This window comes from Manis javanica, chromosome 14, assembly GCF_040802235.1.
Source record: "Manis javanica isolate MJ-LG chromosome 14, MJ_LKY, whole genome shotgun sequence".
Taxonomy (NCBI): Eukaryota; Metazoa; Chordata; class Mammalia; order Pholidota; family Manidae; genus Manis; species Manis javanica.
The window spans coordinates 39,992,023-40,017,584 of record NC_133169.1 but is presented as its reverse complement, the minus strand read 5'-3'; the positions used below and the strand labels follow the sequence as shown (position 1 = coordinate 40,017,584).

The 25,562-nt window shown below is 39.2% G+C and overlaps 1 protein-coding gene across 1 annotated transcript in view; it reads left to right on the top strand.

Moving 5' to 3' along the window:
• The window catches only part of LOC108399530 (protein diaphanous homolog 1-like), a 67,329-nt gene extending 41,972 nt beyond the window's left edge, over positions 1–25,357 (top strand). The window contains 9 exon segments of the mRNA XM_073221419.1: positions 15,596–15,688; positions 19,575–19,681; positions 19,978–20,079; positions 20,295–20,531; positions 20,659–20,761; positions 20,764–20,787; positions 21,511–21,635; positions 22,296–22,460; positions 22,592–25,357. Of these exon segments, the coding sequence (XP_073077520.1) occupies positions 15,596–15,688; positions 19,575–19,681; positions 19,978–20,079; positions 20,295–20,531; positions 20,659–20,761; positions 20,764–20,787; positions 21,511–21,635; positions 22,296–22,460; positions 22,592–22,825 (1,190 nt within the window). The 3' untranslated portion in view covers positions 22,826–25,357.
• Positions 25,358–25,562: the final 205 nt, after the last annotated feature.

The following is a 25,562-nucleotide window of genomic DNA, read 5'->3' as shown; positions in this document are numbered from 1 at the left end:
ATAATTACTGCTTATTAAAGTTTTATCATCCAAGTTTATATTCCTGAACACTACAGTTTAGTTTTCCCTAATGTCTTCTTGGTCTCTATAGATTTCTATAAAAAATTACATATTTTTCCACTTTATTTTCCTTGAAATTCCTTTGTTGTAAGAACTATATCTTTGTTCCATGGACAGTGCCATAACATGGATTTTGTGGTCATATTCCTGTAGTGTAGTTTGCATGTTTGTGTTTCCTATATTTTCTGTAAACTGGTAGGTGGTCATAGAGGTTAAATGAAATCAGGCTGTTTGTCTTTCCCTAAGACTTGTCATAATAGATGTTATGTTCCTCTTCAGAAGGCACATGAGATTTGTTGTCCCTTCTATGATGTTAGCTCTAGATTCTCAGTATACTGAGTAATTAGTTTATCCAGGTTGCAAAATGGTGCAGTTCCAAACAAAGGGAATTCCTTATATATCCTAGATACTAATCCTTTGTCACTTACATGTATCACAAACATCTCTGACTCTGGGGCTTGTCTCTTCACTTTTTTAGTGTCTTGATTCACAAAAGTTCTTTAGGTAAAATGCTTAGATGTATCAATCTTTTCCTTTATCACTAATGCATATTGTGTCTTGTTTAAGAAATCCCTTAATCATCATACTTTTGAGTTTCACAATAAGATTTTTGAATGACCTGTAATTGATTTCTTTGAATATGGATATAATTTATTTCCTTCATATGGGCAGTTAGTTCCAGTCCCATTTATTGGTCAATCTGTCCTTTTCATAATCACCTGACATGCCCAGTCTATTACATCATACGCTCTTTTATGCATGGTTTTGTTTTCTGGTCAGTACTCTACTCTGTTGATCATTTTGTCTATCCTGATGCCAATACCATACAATTTTGATTATTGCAGTTTTATAATATGTATTGATACCACCTGCCTTGCTGCTTTTTCAAGAATAGTCGTCCTTGCTCTTGGCCCTTTGTATTTCTGCATGTCTTAGAATCAGTTTATCAACTTAAAAAAAGAAACCAGTTGGAATTTTATTCTACCAACTCTATAAATCAATCTGGAAAGAATTGACATCTTAGCATTATCTAGTCTTTTAATCTATGAAGCTATAAATCTATATCTCTTATTTATCATTTTTAATGTTTTTCAGTAAGGTTATATCATTTCTCCATAGAGATCATGTACAACTTTTATTAAATTTATTCCTAGGTGCTTCATATTTTTGTAGGAAACTTTAATTTCATTTTTTGTTGGCTTGTAGTTTATAGATTCTTTTGGATTTTTTATATTCACGGTCATCATCTTCAAGTGACAGTATTATTTCTACCATTCTAATCCTTAGAGTTTTTTCTTTTCTTGCCTCACTGCACGGCTCAGAGCCCCAGCCAGTGTCGCTGAGCAGAGCAGTGATAATAAATACCCCCTCTTGCTCCTAAACTCAAAGGGAAATTTTTCAACATTTTACGATTAAGCATAGTTTTGCCTTCAGTTTTTGGTAGATACCCTTTGCCAGATTAAGGAAGCACTCTTCCATTACTTGTTTGCTAAGAGTATTTACCACAAATGGATATTGAATTTGATCAAATGCTTTTTTGTATTATTAAGATTATCGTATAATTTTTCTCCTTTAATCTAATTGTGAAGCATATTAATTGGCTTCTTTTGTTAAACCAATCTTGTATTCTTAAAATAAATCCAGTTTGGATATGCTCTGTTATCTTTTTTATTTTATATTGCTTAATTCAATTTGCTAATGCTTTGTTTAGGAATTTTGTGTCTATGTTTATGAGTGAAAGTACCTGTGACTTTTTGGGTTCTGTGCTTTCACGTTTTGCTATTAAGATTATGCTAGCCTCATAATGTGAGTTGTGGGTTATTTTCTTTTTCTGTTCTATGGGAGAGTTTTTACATAAGATTAAGGGCATTATTTATTTCTTAAATGTTTGAAATAATTCCCTGGCAAAGTCACTTCAGTCTCCTATGAAATTTGTGACTAAGATCTGTGGTTATATATAATAGTTATAGGGGCTGTTTAGGTTTTATCTTGTTGAATCAGTTTTGGTTTAAGTTACATTTTTCTAGAAATTTGTCCATTTCATCTAAATTCTCATGTTGTTATTTGAAATCATTTAATGCCTGAAGCATATTTATTTCAGTCCTATTTTTAACTCCTGATATTGGTTACTTATTATAATTAATATCTCTCATTTTTAAATACTATCTCACTTCTTGAATTTACATTCTTAAAGAAAACAAAAGGAGTATTGGCTTTGTTAATCTCATTATGATTTCATTAATTCCTGCTCTTATCTGTACTTTCTTCTTAAACTTTTCTTTACAGTTTATTTTACTGCTCTTATTCTAATTTCTTAAATGGCCTCCTTCTAACTTAGTCGCTTCTTTAAAGGCCCTGGTTCCAAATGTGGTCACATGCTGAGATACTGGGAGTCAGGCTTCAACACACTGAATCATGGCGGGGACACAATTCAGCCCATAACAGAAAGCATTTTTATTATTCAGTCCAATAAATTTTATGATTTCCATTATGATTTCTTCTCCCAGGTTATTTAGAAGGACTTAGTTTGCAAATGTATGGAATGTATTAATTCATATTGGTAGTCTAGCAGATTACCACAAATTTTGTGATTTAAAGCAATTTTATTTGGAGACCAGAACTCTAAAATCAAGGTGTTGACAGAGTTACGTACCCTCTGGAGTCTCTGAGAGAGAGAATCCATTTCCTTGCCTTTTCTGGCTTCTAAGGCCACCCACATTCCTTGGCTTGTGTCCTCCTCCTCCAGCCTCGGTCAGCAGCCAAGAGCATCTTCGTGTCTCCCTCCCTCCCTCCGTCTCTCACTTTCTCTCCCTCCCTCCCTCCCGCTCTCCTCTACTCTGTCCTCACATCTCTTCTCTGGCTGTGGCCCTGCTACCTCCCTCTTATGAGAATCCCTGTAATCACTTTGCGTCCATCCAGATAACCCAGCACAATCCTCTCATCCCACCATCCTTAACTTTGTCACACCTGCAGGATACTCTTTGTGTGTAAGGTTGTTATTCACAGATTCTACGAATTAGGATGTGGATATCTTGGAGAACTAGTATTCTGTGTACCACAGTGAGTTTTCTGAATTTTTTAAGTTCTTTAGTAATTTCTAGCCAACTACATTTTGGTCAACTCTCTTGTGATTTCAGTCTTTAGAAATTTGTAGAGCTTTCCTTTATGGCTCTGAATATGTTCAATACTGTTAATGTTATTTATGCACTTGAAAATCATGTATGTGTAACATGAAGTGTTCTATATATTGCTATTAGTTCCTGTTTATTATTTGTGGTGTTCAACTTTTCTATATTATTTGCTGTGTGCTTGTTTTATCAGTACTGAAAGAAATGGTTAAAACATAACACTTTGTGAATATAGCATTGTGATTCTGTCAGTTTTCCTTTATTTAAAAATTTTTTATATCAACATAATTTCAGACTTACGGAAAAGTTGCTAGAATAATAAAAAAATTTCCTGCTCAGTAACTTGCCACATTCCTGAAATGTTAACACTGTACCACATTTTGTCTTATCCTTCTCTCCTTATTTGTGTGTGCGTAGTATGTATGTACACATGAGAGTGTATCATTTCTTTAAATCATTTGAGGGCTAAGTTACATGCTACATCTCTTTGTCATAGGTCCATAACCACTGTACAATTATAAAATAAAAATATCAGACCTTCAGATTATGCCAGTTGTCACAATTATGTCCTTTGCAGAAAAAATCCTGGATCATGCATTGCATTCAGCTGTTCTGTAGTCTAATTGGGAATAATTCCTGTTAGGTCACCTTCAAAGGCAGATGGATCCCTACTCAATATTTGGTTTAAATGTTGAGATTGATGATGCCCTGTACATGCCTACTGAGTATAAAAGGTTGCTCACTTCCGTAATTGAGGTCTCCAGGAAGAGCAGGGCAGTCCTCTGAGGCAGGCTTGAAATGGCTTGAGAGGGCAGGGGAAGGAGACTGGCGTGGGTTTTTATCGTGGTTGGGGTTGGGGGGCCAGGGCCTTGAAGAGTTTGAAAATCCTGCCAGCCTCAAAGGTAGAGGCCAGAGCGAGGTGAGGACCTTTGCTTGCCCAGATGCGGGGCCCAAGGGGAAACGACAGCCTCGAGGCTCCACAGCCATCTGCGGTCAGACCTCAGACAGTGGCTCATGCTCATTACAGCTCCTCAGTCTTTATCTTTAACAACCTTGACATTTTTGAAGAGTACAGACCAGTTTATAGAATGCCCCTCAGTTTGGATTTGTCTAACGTGTTCTCATGATTAGATTCATCTTATACATTTCTGGTGCTCTATATATTTTTCTTTTTTTTTTTTGGTATCATTAATCTACAATTACATGAAAAGCATTATGTTTACTAGCCTCCCCCCTTCACCAAGTCCCCCCCACATACCCCTTCACAGTCACTGTCAGCAGCATAGTAAGATGCTGTAAAATCACTACTTGTCTTCTCTGTGCTTTATATATCTTAATATATAAATACAGAATGTTATCAGGTACATACAAAATCAAAATGCTTACATTTTCCTAATGAACTAGAATTTTCATAATGTATCCTTGTTTATCTTCTGTAATGCTTTCTATTGCTGAAAGACTGTTTTGTCTGATATTAATGTAACTTCATCAACTTTCTTTTAGTTAGAATTTTCCTGGCATAACTTTATACTTTTTATCCTTTATCTTTTCTTTTAGTAGATTTTATTTTTTATAAAATCTAGTCAATTTTATAAAAAATAAACATTTTTTATGTTCTCATAAAAACAGCATATGCTTGGACTCTTTTTTTCTTTCAGTACATTGACAAAATTGTTCTTAACTGGAGCATTAGTCTTTTTTAGTCTAAAACATTTGGGTTTTAATCTATCTTATTTTGGGCTTTCTATTTGTCCCTAACATTTTTTTTGTTATATGCTGATTTTATTCCATTCAAAATATTTTCTAACTTGTTTTGTGATTTCATACCTGACCCCATTCTTGTTTGGATATTTATTTAATATCAAATAGTTGGGGATTTTCTAGTTAACTTTTTACTGATTTTCAGGTTAAAACTTCTAGTAGGGTCAGAAAACTTACTTTGACTGATTTCTAACCTGTGAAATTTGTGGAGGCTTGCTTTTACCCAGCATGTGGTAAATTTTGGTAAATATCCTACAGAACCATATGAAAAAATGGTATAATTTGTCATTGCTGGGTGCATTGTTCTAATACTATCAATTAGGTCAAATTTGTAAGATATGTTCAAATTTTCTATATCCTTCCAAGTTTTCATTTGCTGGTTTTATTACTTACTGCATGAAGGATATTAATTCTTCCACTGTGGTATATGGATTTGCCCTTCTTTTATTTAGTTCATCAATGTTTACTTTGTATATTTTGAAACAAAATTATTGGGTATATTTAGCCTTAGAATTAGTATGTCTTTCTTGTGGTTTAACCATTTATCATTATGAAATGTCTATTCAAGGCAGTAGCATTATTAGATAGGAAGTCTTTATCTGATACTAATATAACTATATCACCTTTTTTTTCTGTTAGTGTATCTTTTTCCACTGTTTTACCCTTAACATTTCTGTATCTTTGTGTCCCTTGTCAACAGCACATTTTAGCATGCATGTTTTGTAAATCCAGTCTGATAATCTTAGTCTTTTCATTGCAAAGTATATAATCCATTTGAGTTGACATATACAATATTGCTTTATTTTGATTTTTCTAATTTATGTCTCTTTCTGTTCTTACTTTCTTACAGATTCATTTAAAACTATTTACTTCACATTTCCCCCATTATTACTTATGCACTTTTTATTGTCCTTAAATGGATACCTTAGAAATGACGACATGCATGCTACTATTATAGCCTCGTGCAAATTACAACTTTTAGCACTTTGCAGATAATGCTAGAACTCTACAGTACTTTAATTCTACTTACTATACACTTGTTTTGTTACTGATGTGTCATGCATTTTAATTCTACATAGACTTTAAACCCACATACATTTTTACTGTTATTTCATAATACTAATATTTACCTAAAAACACTGTTTTGTTTCCTACCTACATTCTGTATTTCCTTTTGCAATAATTTTTGTTCTGCTTGAGTAAATATTTCCTTTTGTATTTATTTTAGTTCAGGTCTGCTGGTAATGAATTCTGTATTTTTGTGTGGATGTATCTTTATTTCACCTATATTTTGAAATTTTTCGTGCCCCCTCCCCACTGCCTTTTTTTTTTTAACAACCCCACTGTCTTTTGAAGGTGATATATTCTACCCCTTGCTGTTTGACAATTTTCTCTTTTTTTACTCTGGTTTTTAGCAGTTTTACTGTGATGATGTGCCATGCATGATATGGTTCTGGTATTTATCCATGGGGTTCTCTGAGCTTCTTGATTCTGTGTGTTGAAGTCTTTCATCACTTTTGAAAAATTCACAGCTATATTCTCTACAAATATTGTATCTGTCCATTTTTGTTTTTTAATAATTATTGGCATTGTATTTTGCTTTCAAGTTCAGTGCCAATGAATATCACATTTAGCACTCCCATGTTAAGTGTTATATGTGTGTGTTTTTTGTTTGTATTTTTGTATATTTGTATATTAATGTAACTTCATAAACTTTCTGTAAGTTAGAATATTCCTTTATCTTTCTTCTAGTTGATGTTTCTCTTACAAAAACAGCAAATGCTTACAATTTCCATGGGTGTAGAATCCAAGATAGCTGGATACTATGATCAAGGTCACAACAAACTGAAATTCAGATTCTGCATTGCTTTCTGGAGCCTAGTGCTCTCTTCCAAACTCATGTGGTATTTGGGTGAATTCAATCCTTGTAATTGCAGGACATAGGGATTTATTTTCTTGCTGGTAAGCTAGGGGGCTGTTCTCAGCTTCTAAAGGCTACCCACCATTTTTTGCCCCATGGCCTTCTCTGCAGCATGGCTCTTTGCTTCTTCGAGGATCAAAGGAGAGCATGTTTGCAGCTTCGAATCATTCTGACTCCTCTGGTCTCTGACCTCTAAACTCTCATTTAAAAAGGCTTATGAAAGTAGGTCAGGCCAATTCACACTCAAGAAAAAGGGTTATATAGGGTATGCACCCCAGGGGGAGACAGACTTGGGGGCCAACTTAGGATTCTGCCTACCACATGGTTTATACTTCTTTGTTTCTGAGAAATCTTTGCTTTTCCAATGTTTTGAAGATTTTTCTGATTTCTTCTAGAAGTTTAGTAGTTTTGGTTTTCCATCTATGGCCCATTATATATCTGTATGTATGCAGTTATTTGTTTCTTGTATTAGTATAATTCATACACCATAAAAGTCACCCTTAAAGCAAGAAATAAACTTTAAATGTATTACCAAAAAAAAGTCCTGGCTCAGAATCAATACACATCACTTTTGCTCATATTTCATTGGTGAGAACAAATCATGGTCACTCTGAGATGCAAAAGGGGCTGGGAAATGTTGGTCTACCTGAACTATCATTTCCCAGGACAAAATCTCCACACCATAGAAGGGGAACAGATACTGTGGTAGACAGCTTTCTGGGCCACAGTCCAAGCTAACCCAGGAATTCTTATAAAGATAAGCCATTATCTATGGCTGAAATGACTTTTGAAGAATGCTGTGGTATCATATGCATTCTAAAAAACTGAACCTAAGGAAACATTTATTTAATGGGATACTACTTAAAACTAAGTGGCCATTAAAAAAGAAAACTAAAGAAAACATGCAATTATAGATCATTTTGAGTTAAAAAGGGCCCCAGAGAACCTCTACTTATCACACAGACTATTTCACCTGGAACACATGCTGAAGGAGCTGCCACATGTGTTGCCTCTCCTTCGAGATTGATGATGGCAGGTTTCATTCTCCTGTCAGCATGTCAGCCTCTCCCTTACCAGCAGCATCAAAAACCATCTTAAACTGAAGCAGAGAAAAATCAAGGAACACAGGCTGTCTCACTTAGACTACATTACTTCTAAATCAATATAAAAACATTTCTAGGTTTTTACCTCAGGAAATTGGTCTCAGTGTAGAGCTCTTCCAGTTAGTGAAATTTATCCATTACAACCAAAACTTGTTTTTAAAAAGTAAAATTTCAGGAACTACTAAACAAACAAGCAAAATTCACCCCTAAAACATGTAATCCCATGGTTTTATGTATATCACAGAGTGGTGCAACCACTGCTACTTTATAATTCTAGAACATTCTCATCACACACTGTCTTGCCAATGGGTTTCAGCTCTGAGCAAGTTCACTATGGATTCAGTGTGACCAAAGAACTGACAGTAGAATGTTCTTGGGTGAAAGGCTTATACCTAACTTTATTTCCATGGTGGCAGGTCAATCATGAAAATCCCATCTGCTCAGAGAAAGTCTGCATGCAGCAAGCTGGTCTCTGCCTCTGGGCCTCTCTGCCCACACAGCCATCCTCTGGGCCTCTGTCCTCAGCACTACCACCACTCCAGCCTCTGCTCTGCTCTCCTGCAGCCTTGCAGCCATGCCACCATGTCACCTAGAGTGCTGGGCAGGGCTCTCTATATAGAGCCAGTAATGATGCATTGCCCACACGTGTGTAGTGAGCTAGTGAACCAGGGCCAGGTGAGAATCCTGGCCACAAGAACCTTCATTTTATCCACACACACAAACCCTGAATCCATTAGCAGTCACACCTCTCTTCCTCTTCCTCCAACTGGCAATGACTAATCTACTTATTGTCCATACGGATTTGCTTATCCTGGATAGTTGTATCAATGTAACAATACAGTAAGTGCCCTTTTGAGTCTGGCTTTTTTACTAATCATGATGTTTGCAAGGTTGATCCATGTTGTAGCATGTATCAGTGTTTCATTCCCTTTTTTGGCTGAATAATATTCCATTGTATAGATATACCACATTTTGTTTTTCCATTCATCAGTGGATGAACACTGAGTTGTTTACACTTCTTAGCTATTTTGAGTAATGCTAGTATGAATATTATCCCTTTTTTTAAAAACTGGGCTGTTTGAGATGTAAACCATCAACATCATGGCCCTTTATCCCTAAATTCTTCTACTTGCCTCTCCCAAGCATAAGGACATTCTTTTTCATAACCACAGTGCAGTTACCACATTTAGGTATATCAGTGATATAATACTGTTATCTAATATACAACCCATATTCAAATTTCACTGATTAGTGATTTAAACATCATAAACAATTAACTTTTTTCATTGAGGTAAAATACACATAACATAAAATTAACCATTTAAAATGAATGATTCACCTGCATTCATAAAATGAAGTGAAAAGTAAATGTTCCCTCCTCTTTTCTGGAATACATTGTGTGAGATTGGCATTAATTCTTCTTTTAAAAGTAGCCCACTGGATCAGGAAATTTCCTTTTCTGGGGCCTTTTAATTATGAATTCAGTTTTTCAAATGGTTTCAGTAGTTATTCAAGTTGTTATTTCAGCTTGGTTGACTTTTGGTAGTGGTTTTGAGGAGTTGGTCCATTTTAAGTAAGTTGTCCAACTTATGAGAACAAAGTTTGTAGTGTTCCCTTACCACCCCTCAATGGCTGCTGCTCCATCTCATTCCTGATATTGACAATACATGTCTTTTCTTTGTCTTTGTCTGTCTTTTGAGAAGTTTATTGACTTTTTCTGTAAGCAACTTTCTGAGTCAGTGATTTTTCTCTGTTGTTTTCATTGTTACTGACTCCTGCTCTTTTTATTTCCTTCCTTCTGATTGCCTTGGATTTATTTTGCTTCTTTTCAAGTTTCTTGAGAGAGGAAATTAGGTTATGACTTGAGATCTTTCTTTCCTTCTCATGTAAATACAATAAATTTCCCTGTCAGCATTACTATCTAGTTCTATAGCTGTCAATGTGTATTCCAGATTGATGTCTTGGAAAGGGATGCCTATTTCAATACTTAATGTCAAGCACTTTGTATTACAGTCAGTACAGCCAGCCTCTGTTAATTGGTACATTTATACCATCTATATTAAAGGTAATTATTGGTATGTTAAGGTTTGAGTCTGCCGTTGTATTATTTGTTTTCTCTTAGTTGCCTGTGGTTTCTTTGAACACTTTTTTAAGATTCTATTTTGATTTAATTGTAGTGCCTGAGTATGAAACGGTATGGTTTGCTTAGGTGTTGCTCTAGATATTACATTCTGCATACATAATTTACTCCAGTCTGATGATAATTGGCTTTGGACAATTCGAGTAAAGTATAGAGACCTTTGTTTTCATTTAGGCCTCTTCACCCTCCCCAGTTTTAAAATATAATTGTATTTCCCCTTGTTAAAGAACAAAATTCAACCAAGTAAATTTGAAAATCTAATTGGCTTTATTAACCAATTCATAAATTGGACAGCATCCCATCGAGCAAGTAAAGGGATGCTCCCAGGAATTGTACAAAATGGGAGGTTTCTACAGGAAGGAGGGTGGAGGAAGGAAAGTGTTAGCAAAAGGAAAGAAAGGTTTCAGGCCCGGTCACCCTCCCTTAGGGGGAGTCACAGTGGGTCTCACCCAGCAGATGACCTCATTTTCTGGGAGGGAGGGAATGGATAGAGGGCCCATGTGACAGAATTACCTCCTTGGTGCTAAACAGAAAATCCCTGATTGATTTAAAAGGTCACATTCCTGGAATAGGTTGAAACTAATTAAGTCTTAGTTTGGGAAGCAAATGACTCCATTTGGGCATCTTGTTTCCTTTTTATTTTTTTTTAAACATTCTGTGGGAGGCGACCCCCATTTTGGGAAAACCAGAAGCCCATGCTCATCTTCTGTCGGCCTTACTGAATTTTAGTTCTAGTAGTTGTTTTGAGTTGCTGCATATAGTCATGTCTTCCACAAAAATGAAATTTCATCCCTTTCTGTCTTGTAGCTATACTTTTAATTTGTTTTCATCTTACTGCCAAGCAAAAAAGTTGAGTCTGTTTATTCTTTTTCAACATCAGTAATGAATATGTATCCTTTCACTTTGTCTGTATGAGATGAGAGATTTACTTATATTTTACTTTTTTCCTTCCCTGCCACTAAGATTTTATGATATAGTCTGGGTGTTTTAAATCTCCATTTCTATATTACTACCCATAATTTTCTTTTTTTTATATGATGTCTTTACTACCTATGACTTCTTGACCTTTCCCTCACTGCATCTACTCTAGCCATAGTGACATTTTTTGCTTTTCCATCACAAAAAGGGAGAGATACTTTTTTTCCTGGGAGAAGCTTGTCTTAGGCCTTTGCACCTTAAAATGTCTTAATTCAGATGTCACATTCTCATTAAGACCTTCCCTTACCAACCCACTGAAGTTGTAATCCATACCCCTATGGAGTCCCCCTATTCTCTTCCCTACTCAGTTTTCTTTTCATGGCACTATTGTTACCAGGAAATCCAATCCAGTAGGTCTCCCTGCAGGCTAGGTGAGACCTCAACCTACGAAAGGGTTCTTGACTGACTGAGAAAGAATTCATGAGCAGGTCAAGCAGATGCAAGCAGAGAGAAGTACACACCCAAGGAGGGGATGAGGGCATGCTCGAGAGGTGAGCAGCCATTTTTTAAAGTGAAAACAAGTACACACTCGAGAAGGGAGTACGGACACACTCAAGAGGTGAGCGGCACAGTGAGGTTGGGGTTGGGTGGTCTTAGAGCTGGAGTTAAGCAAAGGGTGGAATATTCATAAGGATGGGTGGGGTTTTCCTGGAATAGAGAGGGGATTTCAGGGAAAAGGAGGTATGCCTCCTTTTTGTCCTGATATGGTCAGGCTCGGAACTGTCGTGCCAAGGAGTGTGTTTTTCAGTATGCTAATGAGCATAAAATGATCTTTGGGGTAGCTATAGGTTACCTAATCTGCTTGCTTTGCACTGGTTAGAAATTTCATTCTGTTTCCCATCAGTTATTTTTCCTTCTAGCTGGTTTGTTTTCACTTAACACATTCTGCCCACAGGCCACACAACCTGGCCTCAAGCTTTAATTGACTTGCCCAAGGCCTGGCTGTTTTCCTGAACTACACTGCCTGTTTCACTGTGATTACCTAATATACTGTGTTATCTATTAACTGGTTTATTGTCTTACTTCTCTTTCTTAGAATGTAAGTTCCGTGAAGGCAGGAATCTTTCTGTTTTTTCACTGTTTTATTTACAGTGCCCAGAACAGAGCCTGGCACATATAGTACTCAATAAGTGATGCCAGGGTTCTTGTTTGCAGAGTCAAAGAATGAACTTAGCCAACACTCAAGGTAGGAGAGCCAGGGAGAGGCTTTTATTTAGAGATACAGTGAGAGGACAGAGCTCCTGGCTCATGCCAGGAGGTGACAAGAGAGCCCATGGTGGTGCATTGTCCAGGGGATTTATAGTCGGTTGAGGATTTTCATAAATGTGGGTAAAGGGCTAGGATTGCAGACTTCTACCACCTGCCCTCCCCACAAGGTGGGCTGGGTTGTGTTTGCTAGGGCTGTTTGCAGTGAGGTCATGGGTTATGCTGGGATACCTTCTTTATTTGCAGAACACTCAAACATTCCAGGCCAAGTTGCTCCTGGCTTTTTGAGCTTTAACTGATCTCACTGAAGATGTCTATATTCCTAGTCTGGTATCTTTACCCTAGAGAATTAGTGTGACCTTGACTTTGCATAATGCTTAACACAGTTTCGAAAGGGACTTCTTTGCACATTGTTCCATTGCTCTGACTGTCAATATCCTTCCTTGCTTCTTCCGGAGGCCCTCACCCTACTCTGACTGCACCCACGGCCCCTGTCTCATTAGTATTTATATAAATAACTCATTTTCATGTACTTAGCATTTTCCTTCTTCAAGTTGGGCTACCAGGCCAAAGGCTGAATTTTTTTTTTTCCTTCTTGGTAACTTTTGTCATATAACTGACTTTTTTGTTTGCTTTCTTGCTTATTTTTTTGTACCAGGTAGTACTTTTCATGTTGTTTAAAAATGTAAACAGTGTAAAGGGTGTTGAAAATACTCCTCCCACTTCCTTATTCAAGCACCCAATTCTTCTCCTCAGAAGCAACTAGTTTTGTCAGTATCTTGACATTTCTTGCAGCCATGTTACCATGTGACTTCCTGAAGAGTTGATACCAAGTTACACTATAGGACAGAGTATTTCACAATTATGTCTTCCCAGAACAGTTCCTGTTTCCCTTTCTATCACTGCTCAACCCTCCTCAGTAGCCAGTGTCAGCTGTATTTTAGTGAATGTTACTATGGTGCTAGCTGCTGAGGGAGTGAGATAAGGAAATACCGTTTTGCCCATGCTCCTGAAGTTCAAAATCTAGTGAGATGGAAATATACCCACTTATAAAGTAACACAGGGTTTAAAAAGATCAAGATGATACATATGTCACAAAACATTGAGCAATTAATTACTGAATGATATATAGATAACAAATACCATGAAAATTAGTTCATCAAATCAGAGGGTGAGTACATCTGTTAGGGAAAGCTTCCCAGAGAAGGAAGAATATGTTGGCTTTAGATAATCTAAGAAGAGTGTAGAAGGCAAGGAGTACTCTGTGGGCACTAGCAAACAGCGTGTACAGGAGAGCCTGTTACCTCTTGCAGAGAAAAGCCTATGTACACCTTAAACAAAATCAGTGAGAGCATTTGTATTAAGAAGTATGAATTCATTGGAGATTCAGAGGAAAATATAGGAATTTGGGAGAAATCAAGAAAAATTATATAGGGAATTATGTTCAAGATGGAACTTGAAAGATAAATAGGATTTTTAATAGGGTCACAAAAGGGTGACATGGCAGAAGACTCTAGTACAGGGGTTGATGAACGACAGCGCTCAGGCTGACCACCCACTTTTTGACTACAGTGCTCCTGGAGTACAGCCACGCCCCTTCTTCGTGTATTGTCTGTGGCTGCTTTCACACTTTAGTGGAAAAGTTGCACAGCTGAGAACAGGTGGTCTTCAAAGTCTAAAATATTTGCTGTCTGGCTCTTCACAGAATGACTTGCAAGTAGAGAGGATGTATGTGGGAAGGCATTATAGATAACTATTGGTAACATTAAAGAAATGAAAATGAGATATTTACTGTAGTTGGAAGAAGTCACTATAGAAGTGTGGGTGGTTGAAGAGGAGGTTTTGAAGCCTTGAAGGCTATAACAGGAAACCATTGTTCATAGAGGAAGTGAGAGGCCATTCCAGGCTGGGTAACAGTTCAGTAAGGCACAAATGTGGCTTGTTCCTAGAATTAGGAGAAGCGCAAGTTGCAGTGCTCCAAAATCTTGTGACTATAGACTATCTACTGTTAAAAGAACATATGGAATGTGAACAGTTCCCAGGAATGTGTTGTTTTAATTTGTCTGATTTTTCTCAAACTATTCAAATTCAGTTAGGTAATATCCATCATATCATTGATAAGTTTTCACAAATGCCTAGGGTGCCTAACTGGTTTTCTTGGTTTCACTGGAGATGGCTGGTAATTGTAGGTCTGCTTTGGTTATGTAGCTGTATTCCTATTATGTTAATGTGTGTATGCAATTTAATTAGTAGTTTAAAACCTATACATGCTTATGTTACTCTACAAGAAGATATGTCAAAGAAATAATCAATATTCCCATGTTTTCTTCTGTCTGCTACTTCTATAGCTTTTCTTCTTCCTTCCTAATTACAACCCTTAAGTAGAATTCGTGCCTCATATTGAAATTACCAAGTATCATAATTCTTCCAAGTGGTAAAGATACCTCAAGACAAATGATGTGCATAGAAGCCAGAGAGCATAAATCTGCAAAGAAGTAAAAAGCTAACCTTTTCAAACAATATTGCTTCTCTCTCACTTACCAACTTAACATTTCCCTGTATGGCCCCGGAAGATGACTGGTTAGCCAGAGACGGGTGAGATTCCTCAAGGGTGGAACAACCTAAGACAGGCACAGTTGCAGGGGGGCCATCAGGTGAGAAATTGGAGATCAACAGAGGTGAGGCTTAGAACCTCACCCCCCTCTTTTGAGAGAAATCTTCTGCATCCATGGATGTTTTGTTGCCCTTGTCTAGCTTGGATTAATACTTAGTCTACAGGCACACACCTGATCATCTACATTTGCCCTCTTACAGCACTAAACTATGTTTTCTACCTTTATCTTGCATCTACCTACCACTTCAGCATTTTATTAAAAATAATAATAATAATAATAATAAGGTAGAAATGTGGGATTCACATATAAATCAAGTATAAAAATCAAACGAATATTCATATTTGACCTGATTGTTTATAGTTCTTAATGCGTGATCAAAACCGAAAGTTTCTGTGATGACTGCCCTTGCACTGTTCACCATGTAAGAACTTATTCACTGTGTAAGAACTTGTTCATCATGTAAGAACTTGTTCGTTATGCTTCAGAAGATTGGGAACTGTTGAAAATTAGGCTTGGGGTTGATTAATGATTGTGCATTGAGTCCCCTATACAGAATTTTATTGTTGTTAACAACAATTTGATCAATAAATATGAGAGATGCCCTCTCAAAAAAAAAATAAATAAATAAAAAATAAAAAATGTGTCTTGTTCCTAATCATGCTTTTTTAATCTTTCCCCCCCAGCCAACAAAGATGAGGAAGATGGAGAAGAAAAGAAATCTGTGCAAAAGAAAAAAGAATTAAAGGTGTTGAATTCAAAGACGGCCCAGCATCTCTGTGAGTCACTGCGTAATCCCAGCTAGTTGGAATGTGCAGTGGTTCTTCCGAGAGCTGCTTCTGGTGGATCCAGGGCCCTTTGCCGGGAGACTGCTGTTTGTTGGGTTCCTGTCACATGCCGGACATTGCAGAGGTAATCTCTGATGCCTTGCCCGATCCCTTCAGCAGCAGTGTGAGATTGTTAGTATGTATCATTATGGCAAGAAAATAGAAGCTAAGACTTTGAGAAATTTGCCTGGTCACAGCTAGTAAGAGACAGGTCTGGGATTTGAACCATGGGTTTTCTTATTTCAAAGACCTTACTGTTTCTAACCACTGTACATTCCCTTCTTTCTCACTTTAAGTATTTCCATTAAATGCAGGCACTGGCTTGACTTCAGTTAAACCTAAAAACTTTGTGGTTTAGAATAAATAATGTAGTCCTGTACTTCTCAAAGAAGAATCAGTAACTGCAGAGTTCTGTTCTAAATTTGCTATACTCATAACTCTGATTGGTGGCAAAATTTCAGATCAAAAACTGTCTACAAAGTTTACATATGTAGTACTTATTTGATGATCAGGATGAATGTTCATTTTTTTGTTCATTTCAACTGTGATCTCCCTACTTTATGCTGAGTAATATAGGTTTAAATATTTGTTCAACAGGTATTTGAGGGTCTGCCATGTTGAACTCTGTCAAGAACATAGAGGCACGTGTGCCAGGGATGAAAGGGTATATATTCCATAAAACCCATTCACAATCCTGAGGTGGGGTTATTGTCCCCATTTTTCCAAATGAGAAAACTGGAGTTTAGATGGGACTTGGTGACGGTCACATAAGTAATGAGTATATAGAGCTGGAGGTAAATCAGTGAGAACAATAAGCCTTTACATTATTTGCGGCTTTATAATCTTAACTCATTGACAGCAAATATTACTAAGTAGTATCTGTGGGTAAATCCTTTTATGGAGACTAAAGTAATGTGAGATAGTTCCTCTTCTCAAGATTATCTCTGGAACATAAAGCATGAGTGTTAGAAAATGACAACAAGATGGGGGGGGTGTTTAGTACATTGTTATTTCCAATTGAGTGATACTGATATGGAAAATGGAATGCAGAAAAAAATTGAGGTTAGGAGATGTAATTTAGTGATTCAAAAATTAGGTGCCTCTTACATGCTACAGGTAGAAAGCTTTGTGTAAGACTAGTTTCTGTGCTCATGAACCATATGTTTGGTGGAGACAGAAAAGTAAATCATGATAATAGCATGGATTGCTAAGTGTTGTGATGGAGGTCTGCCTGGGGAAGGGGCTTCTCAATTTGTGGGGATGGTATTGGAGCGAGCACCCTGGGTGTCCTTCTAAAGGAGATATTGCTTACACTGAGTTGAAAGAGCTAAACAGTGAATTAAGTGAAGGGTGAGGGATGGCTTGTTTCAGACAAAGGGATCAGCATATGTGAAGGTGCAGAGGCATGAGACAACACTGTGCAGGGTGAGAACAACCAGTAGCTGAGTCCAGCTGAGTAACAGCCTCATGCAGGGTAGTGGTGAAGGAGAAGCTTCCAAGACACAGATGGACTCCAGATCATAATTCTGGTGGCTTAGGCTAAGAGGTACATGTTTATCCTGAAATCTGTCAGAGTTACTGAGGGAATTTTCATCAGGAAAGAGTGATACGACCCTATGTAATTTTTTGGAAGGCTGCTTCAGCAATGATTGTGAGGCTGGTTGCTAGGGTAGTGGAAGACTGTAGGCGGAGAGGATGAGTATGTTACTGCTTTACATTAGGTGGGAGGGAGGCGGTCAGGGCCTGACACTGAAGTAGTGAGAATGAATAGGAGGGCAGAATGCATAAAGAAGATAGAATTAAGGACACTCAGTGATAGGTTGAGGAAATAAAGGAGGTGTTTTCTTGGGTTTAGATCACGGTAGAGTGGTGCCATTTACTGAAACAGGAAAATTCAGCAGGAGCAGATTGAGAGGTGGTAGGATGATGGGTAGAAATGACTGATTTTAGGACAGAATTTAGGAGACCTGTGGGACTTCTCCAAAAGGTCGGGTATATTAGGCATTTGGGTGTAGAAATCAGGGGAAGGTCTGGCTGGAGTTAGGAATTTAGGAGATAGCATATGAGTCGTAGATGAAGCTATAAGTTCACTTGCAAGTCAACTAATATTTAAGAAGCAAGAAAAAAGCGGTGGTGGCCGGGGGGAGATGTCAAAGGAGGTTAGAAAGGAGCAGCAGGAAAAATAGCGTGACGTAGTCCCTAGAAGTGGGAGGAGGCAGCAGTGTCCAGCAAAGACAGGGGCCCAGTAAAATCAGGAGAGGCGTCCTTTGGGTGTGGCCTTAGGAAAGCCCATAGCCTAAGCGAGGATAATTTCAGTTGAGCATAGAAGATAAGAACAGAGGCTCTGGAATCCATTGTTATTTAAATCCTGCTTCTAACTCTTAACTAGCACCGTGACCTTGGATGGGTAGCTTACCTTCCTTAAGTATTAGTTTCCTTTTCTGACACATGGGGCTAATAATACAAACTCACAGGGATACTGTGAATAGAGTGAAATCAGGTCATGCCTTAGATTGTGTTCAAGGTGCTGCGTCGCACACGAAGTGCACACTCAGCAAGTACTTGCCATCTTTTCATTGACTGGGGACAGTGAGCTGTGGCAATGGAAGAGAATGGGCTGTTGTATTTTTAGTATATTATAAAGTGAAAGAAGGAAGGAAGTTGCTAATGGAGAAATACTGAGGCAGGATTTTCTTTTTAAGATAGGAGAAACTTGATGTATATATGCTGAAGGAGAAGGTTTTTAGGGCTCCCTGTTCCACTGGAACATGAGGAAAGGAGGAGGGCGTGGGGATAGTTGTTGATAAGCTTATAGAGGTTTCGGCACAAGTTTGCTTCTAGATGATTCCAAAATAGTCATTACCCAAGTCATTTCTAGTCTGGCCGCTAATGGTCAGTTTGTAAGTGGCATAAGAGAAAGCTTAGCAAGTAATTGAATAATGCTTTCAGTTTTTCTCAGCAAAGAGGAGCAAGATCTTACAACAAATGGGGAAGTGGTGAAACAGTTGACAGAATGGGGGTATTTGGAGGAGCTTCCAAGAGGGCCAGAAGAGTGTGGACTAGGGACACAGACAAGTACTGCTCGGAGCATGAAGCCCCAGCTGTCAGTGGTGCCAGGACAGGTCCACGGATCCTGATCTGCGGAGTTTGGACCAGCTGTGTTCATCAGCCCAGGTGTACAAGTAGAGGACTGAGATGGCTAGATTAACCCGGGACTAGGAGGAGAAGGAAACAAGCATGGGAATAGTGTCACTAGAAACAGAGTAGTAATAGAGGAACCAATGTGGCAGGCTCTAGGGGTGAGGTTAGAGAGAGAAGGCAGAGGGAAACCAAGACGTTCAGAGAAAGTGGAATGATCAGCAGTCTTGCCAGAGAGCACGTTCTGCTGAGGTTCAGGAGCCACTGTAGAGATTAGTGAGTGGGTTTAAGAATCAGAGCACTTCAAGGCAGTGACATCTCTGAGGATGGGGTCATGCGAGTGAAGAACTAAAATAGAGTGGGGTGAGTGTCTTTGATGTGTATAGATGGAGATGATGAAAGGCTTCCTGTGTGAGCAAAGGCAAGGAGTAGTGTCTGTAGAACGTGGTGCTTGGAGCAGTGTAGCTGGTGTGTGACACAGTCCTGGGGCTCAATGATAGAGAAAGCTGCGAGGTGGGAGCCTGAAACACAGACACAGGAGCTTGGATTTAACTATGGAGGCAGTGAGGAGCTGGTGGAGGTTTCTGATACTGATGTTAAAAGAACACTTGCAGAAAAATTGTCAAGCAGAGGTTTGTATGATAGGCTGGAAGGGGGAAGAGACTGGGAAGAACATGCTTTATGTCTCGTTTTCTGGCAGCAATCTTTCTGGGTTCCTGTCGCTTGCCCTATGAAGAGATTAAGAATGTCATCCTGGAGGTGAATGAGGCTGTTCTGACTGAGTCTATGGTCCAGATAAGCAGCCAGGTCATGGCGCTTGGGCTGGCTTTCCACCACTAAATGCTGGGCATCAGTGCCTCTGCTCAGAGGAGGAGGATCTGGCACTGACGACCTAACTAATGCTAGCTTAGGATAAGCTTCCTTCTCTCTGGCGGTCATGTTATTTCTGGTACATTTTTCAAAAGTCCTGCCATCCCACGAGCTGCCTCTCCCCTGCATCCCCACTGCTAGCCCATGTCTCCTTCTAAGTGGTCCTTGGACAGAGGGAGGGCCTGACAGGAGGCTCATCGTCCTCAAACTGAGACAGCCCCTCTTGCTTTCAGAACCTCATTAAGCTGATGCTGGAACCAGAGCATCTGAAAATGCTTTCTGAACTGAGAGACGAGTATGACAGCCTGGCCGAGGCAGAGCAGTTCGGGATGGTGGTGAGTGAGGCCGTGGCGGTGAGCTCTTCTCTGACTCCCTGGCTTCCCTCCTCCCTGATGGTGGCCAGGGCACTTGCTCCACTTTGAACCTGTCTTTCTCTGTCTCTGTTCCCCTCCTCTGGAGCTCAGATCCTCTCAGAGGAGGCCCTGGCCTGTCTTTTTCATACTTCTCTCTCTCTGGGGGTTGTGGTGGAACTCCTTGTCTCCCCCACCAGGGCACTGTGCCCTGCCTGCGGCCTCACCTCAACACCATCCTCTTCAAGCTGCAGTTCAGTGAGCAGGTGGAGAACATCAAGCCGGAGATTGTTTCTGTGACAGCTGCATGTGAGGAGCTGAGAAAGAGTGAGAACTTCTCCAGCCTCCTGGAGCTGACCCTGCTCGTGGGGAATTACATGAACGCTGACTCCAGGAATGCGGGTGCTTTTAGCTTCAATATTAGCTTCCTCAGTAAGGTGAGCTGGGGCCTAGCACGGGAGGACCGCAGGGAAAGCTCTGGCCTCTGCCAGTCCGACGTGGCAAACCAGTTAGCCTGAGTGATCCTGTGCACGTCAGGACCAGCAAGTCCTCTTCTTCCCCAAGCTTCGAGACACCAAGTCCACAGATCAGAAGATGACACTGTTGCACTTCCTGGCTGAGTCGTGTGAGAATGACTACCCTGATGTCCTCAAGTTTCCAGATGAGCTTGCCATGTGGAGAAAGCCGGCCGAGGTGAGGCAGGTTGGGGTGAGGCTAGAAGGTTGTTCTGAGCCCCAGAAATCTCTGCTTGTGGAGGGAAATGCGACACAGTCTGGATTTTAGATCATTTCCCATTCAGACTATTTTAGGTGAGAGTAGGAGAGGGTCTAAGCCATGAGGAAGGAGTATCAGGCAGAAGAGAGGTCTCTGTATAGTGGAAGCACCCTCTCTCTTCCTAGGGAAATGCCAAATACCAAAACACAGCTAGAAGGGAGGCAGGTGTTTGCAGTCTAGGCCAACGGGTTTTCTCATTCAGAAAGCATAGACAGAATGAGCAAAAATCAGGCCTCACCGTCCTGGAACCAGGCCAAGTCAGAGCAGCACTCCAGAGAGGCAGGAACAGGTTTTTCCCAGCCTCTGTGTTTCTGCGTATGTCTCGTTCCTCCCAAACCTTGTTCTCTGAAATGAGACCAGGGCCCCAGGGGATTTCATAGATTCCTGTTAACTTAAATGAAGCCCCTCGGGTACTGTTAAGCTTGTGGAGGCTGGACGGTCAGTCATCCAGTGATTTATAGTTGTCCTGGGCAGATGGATATGTCAGTGTGGGGAACACACAGAGGAGGGTGCCTCAGAGAACAACAGTGATTAAGTACCCGATGTGTGAGTGGACTAAAGCTCTGCGCCGAAGGGTGGAGGCTGGGGGTCTTGAGACTGGGTTTAGTAAGCTCTTGCTGTCTGTTCTTATGTTTCCCTTAGTTTCTGCTGAAAACTTGCAAAAGAACCTATGTCAGATGAAAAAACAAATTTCTGATGTGGAGCGTGATGTTCAGAATTTCCCAACTGCCATGGATGAGAAAGACAAGTTTGTTGAAAAAATGACTATATCCTTTCTTAAAAGGAGGGAATTGCTGCTTAGGAAGGGAAAGTAAACTTCCCATGGAGGACAGCAGGATAGACCTGGTGATACACAATTTTTCCCCCTGTAAAACATTTTTTTCATTAAATGCGTAGTTCTTGAAAGCATTCCCACTGTTGTGGCAGGGGAAGGACATCAAACAGGTAAATTTAACCCCCACCCCTCACGATTCCTTCTCTTCTGCCCCACTTTGACACCACACACACACACACACACACACACGCACACACACACGCACACACACCACACACACACCGTATCCCCCACTCCCTCCTCATCCTGTAGGTAGCCACTGCCAGTGGATTTCTTTATGATTTATACCTTGTGAATTTATTTTAAGCAAAAATCGCACTGTGTGGCTTTGTGTACATAGGTCTTGGCCCTTTTCCATGATGCTGCGTGCACAGCATCCTCTTTTTAGTTGCCATCTCCTATTCTATGGATGTACCAGAGTTTATGGTTTGCCATTCCCCATTTTGGATATTCAGATTGTCCTGGCTGTCACCATCATAAAGAGTGCCATGTGGAGCACCCTGTGCCCGCTAGTGCGCATCTTCTGAGTGTTCCACTGGGCTGGAGAAATGGGTCTGCTCCTCAGTCATGGTCCTTCACTCGTCATCTGAACAGCTTTGTGAAGGATGCCCAGGAGCAGTATGACAAGCTGCGGATGATGCACACTCACATGGAGACCCTCTATAAAGAGCTGGGCCAGTACTTCCTCTTTGACCCTAAGAAGGTGTCTGTGGAGGAATTCTTCATGGATCTGCACAACTTCAGGAATATGTTTGTAGTGAGCAAGGGACACCTGCCGGCTGGACCTTTTGTGGACCTTTCTCACTTTGTACTGGATCCATGATGGTGGTGGACGTGCACATGTGTGAGTGCATACATGCCCACGTGTTCTTTTTTTTCTCTCCACAGCAAGCACTCAAGGAGAACCAGAAGTGGTGGGAGATAGATGAAAAAATGCAATGAGCAAAACTAGCCAAGGAGAAGGCCAAGAAGGAGCAGCTGCAGAAACAGTGGAAGAGAGAGCAGCTCACAGACATGAATACAGGTGAGAAGCGAAGGAGAAGGGCTGATGGGCTGTGTCAGGAGTGTTTGGAAGGCTTCTCATCAGGAACCTCGGCGCAAGAGAGAACAGCTCATGTCTGAGCTCATCTCCTGGCAAATGATTGTTGGGTTGACAGCCTTCTACCTCCAAGACCCCGATGCTGAACTTTAAACTCCACCTCAGTTACCATGCATTCCACTTTTCCATGCTCAAATCTGTTTCTCTCCTCTGCTGCTTCGGGAGAAGCTGGGGTTCCAAAAAGCAGAGAATCAATCAAGAATAACTGAGCCTTGAATTTGACTTTTTGAGGCAGTCAGTCTTTCCATAAAACTATGAATAAAGGAGAAATTTCTTTATTACATTAGAATTTATGGAAATACATAAACAAAATAAAATTGTCTGTATTGAAACTACTCTTGAAATATTAAACTTTGTGGTGCTTAAAATCAATAAAAAAAAGCTGAACAGTGAAAGAAATCAAGTAAATAGGTGAATATGATGAAATAGGCTCTATTTTGAGGTTCTAGTGTTAGAATTTCTACCCTTAAAGTTGTAGATCTGAGAAATATTCTGCTGCTTATATCCCTAATATTTGGACTATTATTTGAGAGAAAATAAGAGCTCATACCACAGATTATCTTACTGTGTTCCAATAGTGTGGCTTTTCTGCTTTAGCTTATCCATTTTATAAAATGATTTTTCTATACCATATTATTTATACTATATGTATGTATATCTCTGTGTGTGTATACATATATTTTTTTCAAAACCATGCAATTTATTTAATCTGGTAAAGCAATTCCATAATGGATTTCAATTGTGATTGAAGATTGTACAGAATTGGCTTTTGATTTCACCTGTGGCCTTAAAATAATCCTAAATCTCTAGTGTTTAATCTCTTCCAATCTAGGTTTAAGTTATTTGAGAGCAGAAAGATTTGGACTTAGAAGAAATCATTAAAAAATCATAAATTTTGGAGCAACTGCATTTAGTAACAGGAATATTTAGTACAGGAAATGGAAGTCATATTTACTGAGAGTTTTCTGTGTACTACATTCTCTGGCAAGTCCTTTTCACAAATTTTCTTACTAGGATAATATTTTGTGTGGCATGGTGTTCTCATTTACATTATCCTTAGAAAGGTCAAATGATTTACTGTCATCACAAATTTGTAATTGGTTGATCACTGAAGTTGACCACTGGAAGAGGCAGCTTACAGGAGCAAACCAAAGAGTCATTTCTGATTTTTTTAAAAATTCCTTGTGATGTAAAATCAAAATCACTGGGTATTTTTTATTTGTTTTGTTGCTGCTGTGTTTTATACCTTTGTGGATTTGGGTCATTAGCCTTAGGGGAAAATTGCCATCCCCAAAATATCTTATTCTATTTAGATTTGAAAATATTTTTCTTGCAGTATTTCTATAATTTTAATTTTCATTAATGTGGTTCCAGCAAACATATACAGTATGGTTAGACTTTTATCATTATAATTTTCTTAATTTGAAAAAGTCTTAATAATTGTCTATGCATCTACTTCATCACTTAACTATTATATCAACTTAAAATATATAGTTTTTGTGGTGTCAGGTTTGACCTCTTCTATTAGAAGCTCAATGTATGTATGGGCATCACCGTTGCTCTAAAACGATGACAGTCCTAAATCATGCAAACCTTGGAATAAGCTTCTTTATGAAGAAACTGCTGGTTTTCTCATACTGGATGATTCGTAAGAGTTGTGTGATTCTTGATGCTTTGTTGAGTCTCCTATGATGAACTCCTTCTCTGTCCAAGCCATCATTTTCCCACCAGCAAGGGAGCTGGTGGCCTATTCCATTTGTAGTGTTTTTAATATTATCCATTTTTCCTCCCAGTCACTTGCACACATAGTGCCTGGAATCACATCTTTTTAGTTTCTGCAGAAAGGAAGCATCTGATTTTCTGTTGCCTGGGCATGTAAGGCAGTGGATCCATCCTGGTGGTTTAGAGCGGGGACCACAGGTGCGACTTCATGGGCTGAGAGTCCCGCTCTGCCGTCCATCGCCTGCTCATCTGGGGATGAAACTGCTGCTTCACTGATTTATTTGTTTTGAGGGTTAAATCAATTCACCCATGTAATGATCTAGAACAAGTTAATACCCAGTGAGTTTTGCTCTAACAGTAGATGGCTCTATGTTGATAGTCTAGACATGGGAAAAAGGTGAGCTTTTCTACGCACAGATGTTCTGACCATCCTCCTGTTTCCCATCCCCTTCCTCATCCCCACCCTCACTGTGTTCAGTGCCGCCACTCCTGACCCTGTCCCTCATACCAAGTTCCTCTATGTAAAGTCCTGAATTGTTAATAGCTCCAATAAGCTAAGCCAGTCACAGTCCTCCACGAGCTTCTTATCTTGCCAAAGTGTGTTGATTTTTTTTTCCACTAGTGGTCTCTTTTCTCTCAGTTTTTACAATTTCATATTTTTTTCATTTTTTCAATAAATTTAGAGAAGCCTTAACGGGAACAGGAAAAAAGCTTGTATGTTCAATCTAACATAATTAATGCTGAATGGCTAACCATCTACTATTGTTATTTTGAGTTTCTTATAATTATGTGTTAAGTTGTATCACATTGTTTTAATTTGCAATTCAAAGATTATTAGAAAGTTGAAGATTTCATATAATACATATATATGTATGTATATATACTTATATATAAAGAAAAATATATGTATGTATATTCTTGTATGAGTTATTTGTCCCTAGGCATTATCAGATTACTATTTAGGGTTTGACACTCTCATACACCTGAATGTATGAACTCTTATAATTCTGTTGTAATACCTCCTTCCTGAACATACTC